Source organism: Mya arenaria, chromosome 3, assembly GCF_026914265.1.
Source record: "Mya arenaria isolate MELC-2E11 chromosome 3, ASM2691426v1".
In the NCBI taxonomy this organism is placed as follows: Eukaryota; Metazoa; Mollusca; class Bivalvia; order Myida; family Myidae; genus Mya; species Mya arenaria.
The window spans coordinates 58,933,447-58,950,498 of NC_069124.1; the positions used below are offsets into that span (position 1 = coordinate 58,933,447).

At 35.7% G+C, this 17,052-nt stretch overlaps 2 protein-coding genes across 3 annotated transcripts in view; one reads left to right on the plus strand and one right to left on the minus strand.

Moving 5' to 3' along the window:
* Positions 1 to 8,630, minus strand: LOC128227999 (uncharacterized). Its single transcript, XM_052939008.1, has 8 exons — positions 8,419 to 8,630; positions 7,702 to 7,815; positions 5,289 to 5,447; positions 4,906 to 5,042; positions 4,098 to 4,298; positions 3,813 to 3,973; positions 2,890 to 3,030; positions 1 to 1,032 (listed from the first exon to the last, which is right to left on the minus strand). Exons 1-8 carry the CDS (start codon positions 8,581 to 8,583, stop codon positions 923 to 925), a joined length of 1,188 nt encoding a protein of 395 aa, XP_052794968.1. The 5' UTR covers positions 8,584 to 8,630; the 3' UTR covers positions 1 to 922.
* Positions 8,631 to 17,052, plus strand: part of LOC128227998 (DIS3-like exonuclease 1) — a 20,836-nt gene continuing 12,414 nt past the window's right edge. Inside the window, exons 1-11 of one of the 2 annotated variants that reach the window (XM_052939005.1) lie at positions 8,665 to 8,738; positions 11,771 to 11,842; positions 12,856 to 13,032; positions 13,330 to 13,463; positions 13,841 to 13,992; positions 14,504 to 14,585; positions 14,833 to 14,977; positions 15,458 to 15,590; positions 15,987 to 16,132; positions 16,363 to 16,478; positions 16,726 to 16,838. In XM_052939005.1, the coding sequence (XP_052794965.1) occupies positions 12,885 to 13,032; positions 13,330 to 13,463; positions 13,841 to 13,992; positions 14,504 to 14,585; positions 14,833 to 14,977; positions 15,458 to 15,590; positions 15,987 to 16,132; positions 16,363 to 16,478; positions 16,726 to 16,838 (1,169 nt within the window). In that variant the 5' untranslated portion in view covers positions 8,665 to 8,738; positions 11,771 to 11,842; positions 12,856 to 12,884. Of the gene's footprint in view, positions 8,739 to 11,770; positions 11,843 to 12,855; positions 13,033 to 13,329; positions 13,464 to 13,840; positions 13,993 to 14,503; positions 14,586 to 14,832; positions 14,978 to 15,457; positions 15,591 to 15,986; positions 16,133 to 16,362; positions 16,479 to 16,725; positions 16,839 to 17,052 lie in introns of both variants that reach the window. The other variant, XM_052939006.1, reaches the window with a different exon arrangement.

The window sequence follows — 17,052 nt, forward strand, 5'->3', positions numbered from 1 at the left end:
CTAATTCCCGGTCCCTAGGTATTGAAATAACTTCAGGCAACGGATTGTGTTGCCGATGTTTGGTAAACAAAATCGACAACTTCATTTGCTTTAAAAAGGCGCGCTACTAAATGCATCTTCTCACGTTTCAGGTTCACAATGTAAACTTTGTATGGTAATTTGGATCTTTTTGTAAAATTGATTATCTGACTTATCGTCGTTGTTTTCATAAATGTTTGAAAAATAAGCCATTAAATGCAAAAATACACAAAAGCGTTTGTAACTCAAAGAGCATGAATTTACAACAAAAGCACCTTCACATGCCAACGCTCCTCCGGTGTTGTTTTTTTTCTAAATCGCTCAAGGGCCTTAAATGAAGACATATTTCGGTCATAACTATGAAACTTGAGGTACAATTACTTATACACGACGGGTGATTATTGGAGCCATAACATTTTGTTATGTGTTGAAAATGCTCCAACGCGTCTTCCGTTATAGTGCCAATGAGTGGAATATGGATGTAAACAGTGAGTATGGTTTCTTATTTTTCATTTTTAGAGGTTTATGCGAGTAAATATTAAAAAATGGAGAATGTAGTTCCACATAGGAATGGCCATGAGTTGTTCTTAATGTAAAAGTTTTGAATAAAATTTAATATCTGATCGTCTAGAACTTGCAGAACTTGCTAGACGTTAGTGTTGACAACGTAAAAATCTGGATTTTTGTGAGAATTGTTCTCGTACCTTAGGTTTAAGCTTTATTTTTACATGTGTGTGACTTTTTTATTGACAAAAGGTTGCCGCGTTACAAATTTTAGAACTTTATTTGTTATACTTGCTGCACTATGCTCGATTTTCTGAACGTTGTGGTGCCAATGAATAGGTTGTGGTGCTCATGAATAGTAATTTACACCAAAAACACAAATAGATAGACGAAGTTGAGTTTATGAGGGGAAATCCTCCAAGTTTTTCCACCCAAATATTTGATCAGTCGAGCTTCGTTTCACTTTTAAAGTATCGTTGATTCTGCCATCGTAGAGTCCAAACACACCACCTGGAAAGCAAGAAGACCAGTGCATATGATAGACAGAAATATCAGGACTATTTGAAGTCAAGCCAATTATTAGTTTTATGTATTGCCTGTACATATAATATCATGTTTCGCTTTTCAAAACATGTCAGATTTGTAAAACCGTTGTATATCCTTTAAGAACTAAAAACCGTTTCATTTTAGTACATCACCTTCCATCCACATTGTTCTAACTGGACATTTTGACCATGCGTGCGTGTTTTGAAACGATCATTCACTTACGTCATTTAATGAATTTCTTTTTTTTTATCACAGAACTCGAAACATTAAAATTACATACGCCGAAATATCATAATTAAACTTTGTATGTTTTTTTGCCACCCGGTAAAATTGGAAAGTTCGATCGTGCTGTCCAATAAACACAGTCATGAAAGTTTCACCGTTTTCATGAAAGTACAATGTATAATTAATATAATGCACCAGTCAATTGTAACCACGCCCCGCCCTCTTCGAGTCCGGGAGTTCCGGGGATAGCCGGGGAAATGAGCCGTGTTCGTACCTTCCAGGTGGTCCCGCAGTGCCGGGTGAATGCGGTGGTTTTGTCTTCGCGCGAGGATTTTACCAGCAGTTCGTCCCCGTAGGGCGGGGATCTTACCCGAGCTTGACTGTACCGAAAGTCAAAATCCCCGCTATTCCCCGGACATGGGAGCGTGGTTACAATTGACTGTTGCTTAAGGTACCGTTTATAAAAATATGAAAGTTTTGTATGACTGGTAACCCCATATTATGTTTGTAGAATTTGAACGGGCTTTATGTGAAGGGAAAGCTAAAAGTCAGACCGAAAATAAAAGAACTAACTATTTCACAGTGGTACATGTATGTCCACTAGAGGAACCGTGCGCGTGAGGACTGGCCGTACAGCCGGCTGGTTGTCATGATGAAATCACTGTGTACTGCGCTCTAAGCCATTTTACGTTTGGTAATTGAATGCAAGAATATAATAAGAAACAGTTTTTGTAAATATTGTTTCAATATTGTACGATTTAAAAACTGTATATGATTTTTTTCCAGGTCACCAGCTCATTGCCATGACATGTTAAGTATGTTCGTTGTTCATGTCGGAAAATAGCTCATTGAGCTGTTTCTTGTTATCATATATCCGCCTTAAAATAAATATTCTTCTATCGTGTAACATTAATTAAAGAACATACACTGTACTAACTTTGCAATAAAGTATATGTTCGATCATTTATTGCTCATATTTGGCTGATTTTTCAGAGAATTGTGTTAAAGTTAACAATTTTGTTAACGTCGTCGTTTTTAACTTTCAAATCTGGATTGCTCTGCAAGTTTCACAGATACTCTTATGATCAACAGTATTCCTCAAAAAATTGAGACAGCTCTCTCATTTGTACTTGTTTTATTTAAATATATAAGCACATCATGAAATACTTCTGAATCACGTTTAAAATTTAACAAAGATGTTATAAATCTCATTGCTAACTTTAACGAAATTCTGAACAATCGGTCCGTAGAAATCATTAAACTGATACCAATTGTAGGTCACAAGTAGGGCGTGGTTAGACAAATTTTGATGTGCAGGCACCAAAATATGGGAATCCGGAATGTTTTGAAAACGTAGACTTTAAGTGGTGAATTTCTATGTACATGTTTCTATAGATGGAAATGGACTACCACTTTCAATACAAAAAGGTCTGATTTTTATTCCTTTTTTACGAGATAAAGAAGCAAAATGATGTGCAGGCACGGGCTTTGTGGCCTAAAGGAAGCCTGGCATCAAAGTTCAATAGTATTTTAATGTAGCTGTAAAAAATCTAGCAAAGTTGTGACCTGGATTTCTTAAGAAACTTGACAACCTACCAGTGTGTACAAAAAGTATTCTGTTCCCCTTAAACATGTCTGGGTTGTTATTCAGCTCCCGTTGCAGTCCTATTGCCGCTTTCCCCGTGTATACCGGGTCTAACATAATTCCCGTACTGCTTGCTACCGACAAAATGTAGTCTGTAAAGTAGAAAGAATAATAAAACTATCAATTATGTTCTGAGTTTAATGCATCTTGTTTTGTCTGGGCTAAATTCGCACAAAACCCTTTCATTAACCTTGAGCTAATCTTGAGCCTTTGAAAGATTTCGAGCAGATAAAGGTATTATACAGCAAAGAAAAATGCACGTGCAAATGTTATCAAGAACACGGCATCAACTATAATTTTGCAAATCTTATTTGTCGCCTGTCTGTTTCTACTTAACACCACCATAACCTTGACCTTTGCCATATTGGCCCCCAAAATCAATACGGTCATCTGAGCAAAACAAATATGCATACAGAGTTGGATGACTCTACACCCAACCGTTTAAAGGTATTGAGCAGAAACGCCCGCATTTAATTGAGTAAAGATCACCATGACCTTGACCTTTGATAAATTGACACCAAAATCTATAGGGGACACCAACACTCCATGACAAGTGTCAATCCAAGTTTAAACAGCATACACCAAGTCTGGCAAAGGTTTTGAACAGAAACAAAGTGTTTCGCCGATCCCGACGCCACCGGACAAAGTAACCAAGCGACACTAAACTGACCGTATCATGTGACCGAACATTGCAGCGATGACAAGGGATCCGAGTTGTTTTGCGATAGTTACGTGCACATATAAACATTTGGCGACATTTGGCGACCTTTTTATATTTTGATCAGGTGAGTAAATTTTACGAACCAAACCAAATCAATTGACATTTTCTTGTATCTATAACTTATTTTGCAATATATACGTCAACCGTCCTTACCGAGCTCTTCCTGTGTAGAGATACCGTAGCCAAGTCCCTTGTGTCCGTCAATGACGTCAAGAATATCTTCGGCTCGCACGTGCAGCCCCACAGCGTCCAGCATCTCCTGGCAATGCGCGTGAAAATAACGGGCGTCATCACTCACCGAGATCCCGTGTATCCTAAAATACTGCTAACTGCATGAGTACAAGCGTTATATTATAAGTATGTCAAAACATTTCAGATAATAAAGAACACACGTGTATGTAGAAACGTAACATATTTGTGGAAATTTATTTGACTTACCTAAGTTTTGAGCCAGTTAAGTAGTTGCCAATCGCTAGCCCGCCAGCGGTGCTTCCACTCCCGGTTGCGAAGATGAGGTCATCAAACTGCTCGACCGCGCCCTGCGTCACTAGCTCGGAGAACATGTTGATGTAGCCCCACAGGCCAAGGGAGTTGGATCCACCAACAGGGATCTTATAACACCGCTCTCCGGTCTCTGCCCTATGGTGTTAAAGCTGCACTCTCACAGATTTAACGTTTTTACAACTTTTTTTCATTTTTTTTCTTGGAATGAACAAATTATTGAGTAAATATCTGCAAACCGGTGATAAAAGACTGATGACAAAAGATCGGATCGCAGATTTTCATATTTCCCTTCGAAAATTAATGTTTTATGGCTAAAAACCGTTACTAACGTTACTAAAAATGCATAAAACAGTTTGTTAACTTAATTATTAAAATCTGCAATCTATGTTTTAGTCAGCAGTCTTATATGACTGGTTTACATACATTTCGCAAAAATTAGCTCGTTCCAAGAAAAAAAATGAATATGTGAAAACCACTGACCTCAGAATTTGTTACATTAATCTAAGATTGCCGGTTTTACATATATTATACGAAGGAATTCACAATACGATGTGTCAAATAAATAATTTTATCTTAATACGAACAACGCCCATGCAAAAAGGCAAAAAGGGTGATAAATCATACTCATAAACACATGTATTGTGAACATATTTTCGCAAATAAGTGACGTTAACAAAATGTAGAATTCTATTTTTTCTTTGCAGTGAAAAGTGTTAGTGAACAAATTTGGCCGCGCATTTACCCAATGTTTTCTGCAAGTTTGTCCATGCGCGGTTTCAGGTGTGTAAGATATGGTGAATGTCGAGGGCTGAGGTAGATCTTCGCCGCACACAGTCTGTCCAAGAGTAGATTGCCCTCGCAACTCACAGAGCTTGGGTCCTATTGCGTACAAATCAGATTTAAAACTGTTTAATATTACAGCACAAACCTGTAAAAGTAACGACGTGAGGTTTATCGCATACAAATGTTTTCCTAAAATTCAGGTTCATCGAGTATCATGATAACCAATACTTTACAAGTATGGATGAAACATCTATGGATCTACATTTAAAACAGAGCGTACAGACTATCATGGAACATCGTCTACTCGTGGACAATGTTAATTCTGGGCAAAATAATAATGACCTCAATATCTGTTCGAAGAACTAGATGGGGTTGTAATCCAAGTTCCCGTGCACACGTTGCAACGGCGCGGCAGTGGTTGGACTGCAGACCACCGCACGTGATTACGTGCTTACAGCCCTGAGTCAGACAGTCGGCCATTAAAAACTCCAACTTGCGGACCTAGAAAACAAAAGTTAAATGGTCATTGGAGTCAGAGAACAGTTCTTTCGGTTAAAACGACATTGACTTGTAAAAGGCATTCGTTCTATGTTCAGTCATAGACATTTTTCCTGCACGGCAATTGAATGAACAGGTTTTCCATCATTTTTGATGCCCAAACAGCAAAAGTGTGTAAAACTCTGTCTTTTATTTTGTAACAAAACACTTTCTTGAGTTTAAATCACGTATTATCGGACTGAATTTGGAACAAAACTCTGAAAGTCTGACATGTCGGACAGCTTATTGGGCGATTAACTTCATGGAATTTCTGGTATGGGTTTTTGCGCATGAGGGTCAAAACCACAAGCCTTTTTGATCAATGCACGGTACAAAGGCTTTTGTCTTAAAGTTCTTTGTTTTAAGGCCTACTTTAAGTGACCCCCCCCCCCCCAAAAAAAAAAGAAGAAAAAAAAAGAAAAGTAGTACACAACTCCTGTGTATTGATCATAATCTTCATTGCTGACTGCTGTCTATCAGATCTAAGATCGAAGTGTCCTGCTGCGCAGTTCTGGAGGTTATATTAAAGAAATGAACAAATGATCACTAATAGTGTGTTTTTTTGGTTCCATTTTCAAATAATAATACAAATATTATTACAATGCTTAAGAATAGATAAAGAGTAATCTTTATATGATTATACATGATGCTTCACAATTTGGATATTCGAATGGTGACCATGCATTTAAAGTGGGTTGAATAGTATCAGTTATACATAAATAAAACATAACTCTTTTCTGGCTATTATTCAAATTAATCTATACATTCATTTGGCTATGCATATTGTATATACAAGAATTGGATAAGTATAATTGAGACAATGAGATTATCTCCTCTAAAAGTGTTAATTCTAAATCAATACACAGAAATTGTGTACTATACACGGAATGGGGGTGGGGTCACTTATAGATTACAGATTGGATACATTTGTGGCAAATAGTTGGCGGAGATCTTCCTAACTCTTTCCTTCAACTTTGTTGACAATATACTTTTATTAAAACTATTCAGCCAAAATTCCTTCATAAGGAATGTGGCGGGTTTGGTTGATTGCCAAGCCTGCTATACTTTTTCTCTACATACTTTACAATAAGTATCATTCCAAACGACACGACAAACTGTGTGGTTATCAGATTTGAGAAAAATGTCACCGGTCGTCTTCATTCTAAGGCATGGGAATGGGTATGAATATTTAAAAAAGGAGCGGGGCTTTTGCTTAATCGCATTCGATGGTTAAATATGTTAGTCCAATAAGGGCTGTAGACGCACTTTTTTGCATACATTAAAATAAGATTTTTTTTTATTATGGCTGCCAAAAATATAAAAGTATTGCAGTTGTAATTTTATCACGTTAGAGTCTATTAGCGAGAGGTTTGTCTTAATCTTTCAAACCAACTTAACAAGAGTTAAAGAATAATTTTGATTATTTGAAATTCAAACCACCGTGACATGACATGTTTTATTTAAAATCGAAATGGAAACTCATAAATAATCTCGAATGTCGTTAAAAGACACTGCGCATGTCATATTGACTGTACAGCCGCAAAATAAACTGAAAGCTAAATATGCCTTTGACTAAAAATTTATAGGCACGAATTACAGCTACTTGCATTCGTTTTGTATTTGTGACTTGAAAATATTTTACACGATCATGACGGGGGAACCAAATGATGATGATTTCATGTCTGTTAAATTCTAACGATTAAGACAGGCCGATAAGAGATGTTATTGGCTGTAATGTAGGTTATGATCCAAAAGCTGGTTTAAAACAATATTCTTTAAGTTCTGTTTTTGCATTTACATAAAGCAACGTCAAGTTCCCGTACGATTAACGAGCGCTCGGGGTGTCATAACAAAAGGACCAATCCGGATTTTACCGAAAAATTAAGATCGCTTTACGATTAATGACCGTAATTGTTCTTTATATTTGCAGACGATTCCGGATATGACCATGTGCGACCTGTGTCATTCACAGGATCTCGTACTCGCGTGTTTTTCCATTGGAAAACTCTAACTCCCTGCACAATATTATACCCAAGGTGAGTTTTCTACACTCAGATCTCTATACTTCTCAATGCCCCCCTCTCCGCCACCCCACCTCACAAAAAATCAATTAAAAAATCAATAAAAAAGAAAAGACAAAGACAAAAAGGCAAAACAACAACATCTCTTCTAAATCAGGATTAACTTTACCAGGAAACCAATCCTCTGTCAGTGGTACCTTGTTGCCCGAGAGGGTGCTGCCAGTCATGTCGTCCCTTTTGATGGAGACGTGGAAATTTTCCGGAATTCCTGGGAGTCGCCATTCGTGGATTGGGGTGGGTATGTTTGCAAGCTTTGGGAAGAAAGGGTTTTGAGATTACATTTTAGTGTGACTTCAATGAATGTTTGTGTAAAAGTGGTTGGAAATGATTACACTCTGTCACCCCAAATTATATTAGAGACCAAAATAAAGAGAGTTGTCTTGGTTGAGGGCTCACTCAAGCACACAGGCGTACAATTCATAAAGCTTCAGGTACGCCCCTGACGTATGCACATAATTTTATACAAATGTAAAATGTACATGTACGTGACTGACACTGTACAGATGTACCATGTACAATACAAATGCATATGTGCAGATTAGCTACAATAATGAGCGATCAGGGATACTTTTTTATTATTTTGACATTTCTTATGTATCCCTGTCACGAGTCTGCAATATTAAAAAAATCTTCAAAAGACTCGTTGATGGCCATTTAGGTGGACTAATGTGCAGATACACCGTAATGTGTTCTGTTTTCATCATCATCACGACAGTTGAAATGGTCCAAAAGTTTTACATTTCCACCATGCATTGTGTTAACTGCATTGCTATTTATATGCGTTTAAGTTCTACAGTGGAATTTAAATTATGTTTTGATATCTAAGAGTAATAATTGATGTACCAACTACCCACCTGCATTTTCTGTTTGGGTATATTTTTCAACTGTCGTGCCCACTCCGGAGCAATGTATTCGTGTACACTGTGCATTGTGGAATATTTTCTACTGTCTACATTCTTTTTAAACAAATTGCCACACTTGACAATGTTTTGAAGTACCGAGTTAGACTTTGGTCTCATCTGTCAAAATCTGACAACTGTTTGTTTACATATACAGTACGCGCTATTTTCACAACAATATTTTTGTTCAATGACTCCGGATAAAAAGAGAAATTGGAAGAAATATCTGGTAAAAGATCAGCTCTATTAAGCGATTGTCAAAAAAATAAATTCGTGTAAGTATAATCAGTTTCGATATTTTATTATGGATTTGTATATTTGATAAGATTCACTAGGCATTCAGACCATAATCTTATTTTGTAATATGTTTTCGCGATGAAGTTCGTTCCAGATTTCTAAATAGTATCACTAAAATACAACTTTTCGCAGTGATCTATAAAAATTAATCTGATAACACTTGTTAATACTTTTTGATGATTATGAAAGTATAATAGCCATGTAAAGATTAATATATTTATAATATTACAAACTATTCAACTAGTCTAAAATAATAGACATTCATTACGGGATTCTTTTTATCCTTGAAGAATGAGCAATATATGAAATTGTAAAAAAATCTGTCAACATAAAATTATTTGGACTAACTGATCAGCCAGTGAAACCTCTAGTCCACCTATCACAACCTCATAACAGGCTTCCACACTAGCTTCCAAACATGCACTTCATTCGTATTTGATATTTTTTCTCTTAAACCATATATATTTCATTTGTGTAAATAATGACATAGATTTTTTTTGTTTTACCATAATCTTTTTATCTTAAAATAGTGTTTTTACTTTTATTGTGAAAAAACAGTATTTCTTAATCCAATGAATCCAATGAACAAAAATTTACATAATTTAACAATGTTATACTTGTGTATATATATATATATATATATATATAAATGGGCGCATGAAAGTTATTTATTACATTTTGGTAATCTTAGAAGTTGTAAAGACACATTTTAGTTTAATGTTGTCAAACACCTCCTTCCTACGAATTAAAATTTCATTTCGTGATAATGATTCCTGTAAAAATGGTTTTCAAAAAATATATTCAATTGCACTGTGCTATATTTTAGATTTATTAGGCCACACCAAATTGATATTTCGTTCCGCGGATTTACCGCTCCTATTTTTTTGAAAATGTAAAAAAAATATTTTTATTTTTTTTGTGCGCCCGCATCTCCATTTTGATCGCCAAGCAGATTTTTTTTCAGGTAATAATTTATTAAAAGGCTAAAAATAATCAAGTATAATTTTTCTACGCTAGTTTTCATGTTTTTGTAAAGGGAAGTTACCAATGCGTAGTGTTTTTATACTGTATATCGATCGGTTTAGCATGGGTTTCAATAAATTCAATCAAAATGGCGGCTTCTGGTATAAACAATGTGGCTCAAAGTTTGGAAATTAAATCTTATTTTTGACAATAAATATGTTTTGAGCATGCTTGAAATCATTGTTGATCGTCTCATGCACGAAAGGATCATTATTTAAAGCAATCATTATGCAATAAAGCATGTGTATCTGAGACTGGTATACAAACGATTATATTGCGTAATTAGTGACTCGTTTTGAATGGAAATCGGAATGATCAACTTAGTACTATTTTATTCAAGTCATAATACAAGGGACCAAAATTTTACCTCGTTACGACGATGCTGAAGATGACAGGTCAACTTAACTGGAACATGAGTCATTGTTTGGTCCAAATTGATGTATCAAGCTCATTTTTAGCTTAACTATTCGAAGAATAAGGAGAGCTATACTACTCACCCTGGCGTCGGCAGTGGGGTCAGCGTCGGTGTTGACGTCACACCTTGGTTAAGGTTTTGCATGTAAGCACCTTTAAGTCATTATCTCAGTAAATACATCAGTTATTGCATTGAAACTTTAAATATGTATTCCCAACTATCTTACATACTAAATTAATGAAGTTAGATAACAATTATTTGAATATAATGCAAATAATAGGCCTTTATTATTCGACTTAGAAATTCTGGTTAAGGTTTTGCGTGTAAGCACACATAGGTTAATATCTCAGCAACTACTTGAGGTATTGCATTGATACTTGATACAATGTTACTCAACCATCCAACCTACTAAATTGACCAAGTTAGATAACTCTAGTTTGCATTTAATGCAAAATAATTGCCCTTTATTATTCGACTTAGAAATTCTGGTTAAGGTTTTGCATGTAGCCACATTTAAGTCAATATCTCAGCAAATATATCATGTATTGCATTGAAACATTAGATATGTATTCCCAGATAACACTTTTTTTAATTTAATACAAATTATTGGCCTTTATTATTTGACTTAGAAATTCTGGTTAAGGTTTAACATGTAAGCACACATAGGTTAATATTTCAGCAATTACTTGATGGATTGCATTGAGACTTTATACAATGGTACTCAACCATCTACTTAAATAACCAAGTAAGATAACTCCAGTTTGCATTAAATTAAAATAATGGCCCCTTTTTTATTCGACATAGAAATTCTGGTTAAGGTTTTGCATGTAACCACTTTAAAGTCAATACCTCAGCGAATACATCATGTATTGCATTGAAACTTTACACACAGGCTCCCATCTATTTAACCTTCTTATTTAATCAAGTAAGATAACTCTATCTTTTATAATATATAATTTTTGCCCCTTTATTATGCGACTTAGAAATTCTGGTTAAGGTCTTGCATGTTAGCACACATAGGATAATATCTCAGCAACTATTTGATGTATTGCATTGAGACTTTATACAATGGTATTCAACCACCCAACTTACTTGAATAACCAAGTTAGATAACTGTATTTTGCAAATAATGGCCCTTTATTATTAGACTCTGTGCAAATATTTTGCATGAAACTACATTTATGTTTATATCTCAGCACATCATGTATTGCATTGAAATCTAATCTAACAGTGATCCATGCATGTTTCGCCAAAACTTTTCAATCCTTACATTGAAAAGCGGCGGAATAGTTGAGCGCGCTGTCACTGTGACAGCTCTTGTTTATCAAATTCTGACAAAACAACAGTTTTGAACAAATATCTTTTCACAAATAGCGATATAAACACTGGTCTGGATATACCTCAACATAAGTAAGCCTAAGTTTATCACCTTATATTTTGTTTTTATTTGCAGCATAATCCGGGATTGTAATGCACTTTTCAATTGTAACCACTGCCCCGCCCACCCCTCGCCCTTGTTCCAGGGGTATTCCGGGGACAGCAGAGGCAATAGGCTGTGTTTTTACCTTTCAGGTGGCCCCGCAGTGCCTAGTGAATGTGGTTTTGTCTTCATATTGAAACTAGTCGGGAATGGGCCTCATATAGGTATTTGGGGTTGCGGGGCCAATTGGCAGGGATTTTACCAGTAGTGTCCCTGCAGGTTGGGTATTTTACCCGGGTTTTGAGAGACCGGAAGTCAAAGTCCCAGCTATTCCGGACTTAGGGGGGGTGGCATATACAATTGGCTGGTGCATAAAAACATCTAAATAACCAAAACAAGTACTCTGAAAAATACCCTTGTTCTTTTTGTTTTAATAAGCACATGTCATTGCATTTCCTGTGATAATGAAAACAAAATTTAGTCTATGTTATATGGAGTCTGATGTTTGATGATGCCTGTGTAAGTGATCATTTTTTACAAATCCAAAATCAATCCTAAGTTATGTCTAAATACAGTTGCATATGATGTTAAACTGATTCAGGTAGATTTATATAAGTCGTTTCAAACTTTTTACTAAAAGCAGGGTTATTTATTATTATGAATGATCGTCATATTAATGTACGTTATAATTATATAAGAAATTAGATTTATCCATATAATGTTTGTACTAAACATGCATGAATAAATAGTATGTATTCCGACATTTACCCATTGTCCATTAGAGGTTCAGTTCAAGATGGCATTAAAATGGGTTTAAGGGCAATTATTTTGAACAATCTTTCTTATTTTTATATTGAATACAAGGAAAAATATATTTTTCGCTCTTCGCTCGCTTCGGTTTTTATGAAAACTGACAAAAAATTTTTTTTATTTTTTTTCGCTCGCTCCAATTTTTTTTGGCAAAAATCCGAGGAACTAAACATTAATTTGCTGTGGCCTTAGGTATACAATAAAAGAAAAAGGGCACCCTGTAATGTGATATTCATCTGTCAAATTGATAATGTGTTTTATAGTTTTTATTTTAAATTTCTGACCAAGGGCCCTTTTCATATTTAAATCCTCGATGGAGCAATGATTAAACATAAGTATCCAATCACTGAATCACAATTTGCCACCTTAAACTTTTTTTCCTTTATAAGCTAAGCTTTGAAATCAGAAACCTTTCCTCATTTTCCAGTGTAAGACGGATGAGACTTATATTCAGAAATGTTGGAAAAGAGTGATCGCCGTCTTCGATTAAAAAATGTTCATGGGAAGAGTGTTTGTGTGGTTCGTGAAGTGTATCGTAGGGAAGATATCCCCTGTCAGAGTGAAGCATGTATAGCCAGATGCCAGAACACAACAATTACATCAGGCAAGTTAAATCAAAGTGTTGAGTTGTTTAATAATTTTAATACATGAGCATGGCTGATTCTTATCCCAATTATTGATGTGGGATATTGAAAGACTGAATTTATCTAACTCAAGTTTGTCTCTTTCTTAAGGGTAAGTATTTATTTTACTATTAAACTGCTCTCTGTTTCATTTGAATCAAGCTCTCAACACGGTTTTATTTTAAAAAGACTAACACACAAGAATGGGCTGTTTTCTGAAATCATTTTCCGCCCAAAGTTACAGACTTATGTTTTGATATTCTCAACATGTTTTCAAGGTCCCCCGACTCTGCTGCCAAAAGATATTACCCACTATGTAATACCGGACCCCCAGACAGCACGAGAGTATCTGGAGATATTTGAAAGTCACCATATCAGGGGCATCATATTTACACAGACAGCAGCTCATAGTGTAAGGCACTAGTCTTTTTTTATTACATTTTTGGTAATTGAAAATTTATATATATAAGTATTTTTTTGCTGGTGTGAATATCAATTGAGAAATTTGTGCAACATTTAATATTATCTTATCAAAATTGAAATACAAACAATCACGTTAGAAAAAGTACAAACAATTTAAGCGATTTATTTGTGTAAAATTTGATATAATCTCAGGGTTCCCCCTAGGTTCTCAAAAGTTGTCGCCACTTTTCCGCCGATGGTTAAGGGGGTTGCGTTAGGCCCCCATACGGGTCATCTTATACATGTACATGCAGCCATAAACAAATGTACAAACATATTTCGTTGAAATTGTACTATCTATGACTATAAACATATCTCTGTCTTCAGGTACAACATGATGGCAGCAGGAGGCTTCACTCGCGCTTGAAGAACCTTATAAAGGATCGCAGGAGGGGCTCAGTCATCTTTCATAATGAATTCCAAACCTACGCCTACTGTGAGAGAGAGCCAGGCGAGAAACTAAGTCATTGGCACGTCAGGTATAGCAAATGGTAGTAAGAATCAGTCAATCAAAATCAATGCCATGTAGGACCGCAAATGCATATAAAAGTAAATTATTACATATAATATTATATTGTCTATGAGTAAGTGATGTATGAGCTGATGAACATTACTTCTGGCTGTTAATGGTTTGAAATGAGATGATCAAGTTTATATAATGTGTTTAACTTTTGTCTCATTCAGATGTAAAAAACATTTCTTTCTCATTTGTTTTCTACATGGAATGTTTTTTACATCAATTTTTTTAACTATTTACGACAGTTGTAAACTGTTATTAAGGTCGATAATCATTATGCAAATTTGGGTGAACAATTGTCCAAAATTTCAATTTGTTCAGTCTAATTTTGAACCGTCTTTGAAGTTGCTTGAAAAACTTGATAGACAAATGTTCTCAATGATAAATTTGAATACATATGTACAGCCTTTACATGTATTGTCAGTTTCATAGATTTACACTAACTAGTCAAGTTGAGTCAACTGTATTTCCAGAGCTACCTATAAGACAGCAGATTGGTATTTCAACCACCTGGCAGCTAGTATTCCAATTGTCATGGTTACCAGTGATGAACAGGTAAACATTTGCAAAGGTATCATCGTCGCTGCTAAATGCTAGCGTGTCATGAATGTCTAACCTTGAGTAAATAAAATAAAATATATACATTGTTCTAAAATGTTCACTAAAATTACTATGCATATAGCATGAGCTCTGTATTTCTTGTTTTAAAATTTTCTTTATTTTGGATAGCTTTTGTGCATTGATTCATTTTAGTCCTTTATACATTTGTACATCTTTGTTCACTAACTGTTTTGAACTTCAGTTTATCCATGATTTTGGCCACAAGACACCTAACCTGTTTGTGCTGACAATGCGAGACTACCTAGAGGGGTTTTGGGCCCAGCTTGTCCCAGAGATCATGGAGCTGTATCAGTCCCTGCATGACTCCTCCAAGAACAAGACCAAGGGTATATCAACAAAGATTTACAGTAACAATCATATACATAAAATTCTATTTTAAAGTTGTGGAGTCAATCCATTGACAAGAGGGCATTCTTTTTAACTGATGCACTGTAGTTAAAAGCCCTAAAAAGATGACTCTGTAATTATAAGGGCAGCCTCTGGAGCAAAAATATCCAAAAGCAGAGGAAATCTAACAAAATAATGAGGCACTGTTTTGTATTAACATGTATTACCCATACATACTGTTTGATGGCTTTACTTTGAATTCTGCAAAGAGTTGCAATATTATGCAGTCAAACTCCATTGATTCGAACTAGCTTGGCTAAATTTCCTTGTTGGCTCAAACTGGATGTAAAGGACTAATTTTTTCTTTGAATGTAAGCATTCTGGATTGGCTTAAATTTACCGAGGCTCGTGGTATTTTCGCCTGTCCCCGGGAGCTTGAGCTAACAGGGTTTGACTGTATACATATTTCCCCCAAACAGATGTATGCGAGTATGTGGGTTACCTGCCAGCTGACATTCTGGCTGAGGGGTTGAAGACTGGAAAGTACATCCAGGGATTCATTAACGTCAACAAGAGCAACTCTTTACAAGAGGCCTTCATACGCAGGGCTAAGTAAGCACTTCAATCTCTGACCTTCGTTATGAAGCAGGGCCAAGTAAGCAAGTCCATCTCTGATCTTCATTATGAAGCAGGTTCAAGTAAACACATCCTTTTCTTACCTTCATTATGAAGCAAAACGTCATTTGCAAGCTTACCCCTAATCATCTTTAAGACTTTTGGCAGGTAATTGATTCATTTGAGGCATGCAGCTGGTACTAGTGATGTTATCAGTTTTGCACTTTCCATGACTGCCATTAAAAACTTCAAATAGAAAACACTCATACTTAAGATGTAGGATGTATTGCATGGATCTATCTGCACTGCTCTACAATGTATGGTTATTCACTTCATGTGATTTTCAGTGCAGATGACCATGAAAAATAATTTCTTTCCATACCATGTCCTTAGGAAGGATCTCACAGAGGACTCTGGGTCTGACATTTTGATTTCTGGGATGGTGGCTCGTAACCGGGCTGTGCACGGGGACCTAGTGGTCATGGAGCTGCTTCCACGTGCACAGTGGCAGGGACGATCCACGGGCATACAAAATCCAGGTATGTTGAAAATCATCTGTGTTCAAATTAAAAAATGGATATTTATGACCATTTTGAACAGTTTAAGCTATAACTGCTTACAATTTTCTAGGTTGGTTGTGATTTTCTTTTTTTGCTATTTATAACATTCCTGGTGTGAAAGAGTTAATGAAATAAAACTTAAAACCTTGACTTCAGGTAAATATGTGTAACTTTATTGTGCAGGCAAAAGTATGTCTTTCTGCTTTTAGGTGAGAAAGGATCAGGTGACAATGCAAATGTTAGTGACATGATGCCGACAGGGCGAGTTGTGGGAATTACCCAAAGAAACTGGCGGGAATATGTGGCCTGCTTCTCACAGGATGAGGTACATGTTAGATTTAGTGTAATGTATTTAATACAGAAACAATTTGTAATATTGTAAAACAGTTTTAATGTATTCACATTTACAATGACGTCAATGAATGTTGCATATTAAAAACATCAATGTTGTAATTTTCTAACAAAAATATGGATTGGAAAGATGACATTGTTATTGTAACTCTTTTTGAAAACACGCAATCACTTTAGGTGTGATTTTGTCAAGAAATATGACTGTGCCACTATATCTCCAGGAGGTGGGCCGCGGGGACAAAAAAGCTGGCAAGCTGCTGGTGATACCCTGGGACTATCGGATACCCAAGATCCGCATCAGTACCAGACAGGTGGATGCCCTTAAGGATCACAGGTTAGTGAAGAGTGTATGGAATAATGATAAAAACACTGATGTTTTTATGAGTTTATCTTATTAAGTTTGAGATCATTGTTTTCCTTGATTTCTTTTTTATAAAAGAAGACATTTTCTTTTTGAATGCAAGAACCTTTTCAGATATTTGGTTTAAACTTCCTTTACTTAAACACAATTTATTGCTAGTGGGTTAAACAGTTTTGATTTAAGATGA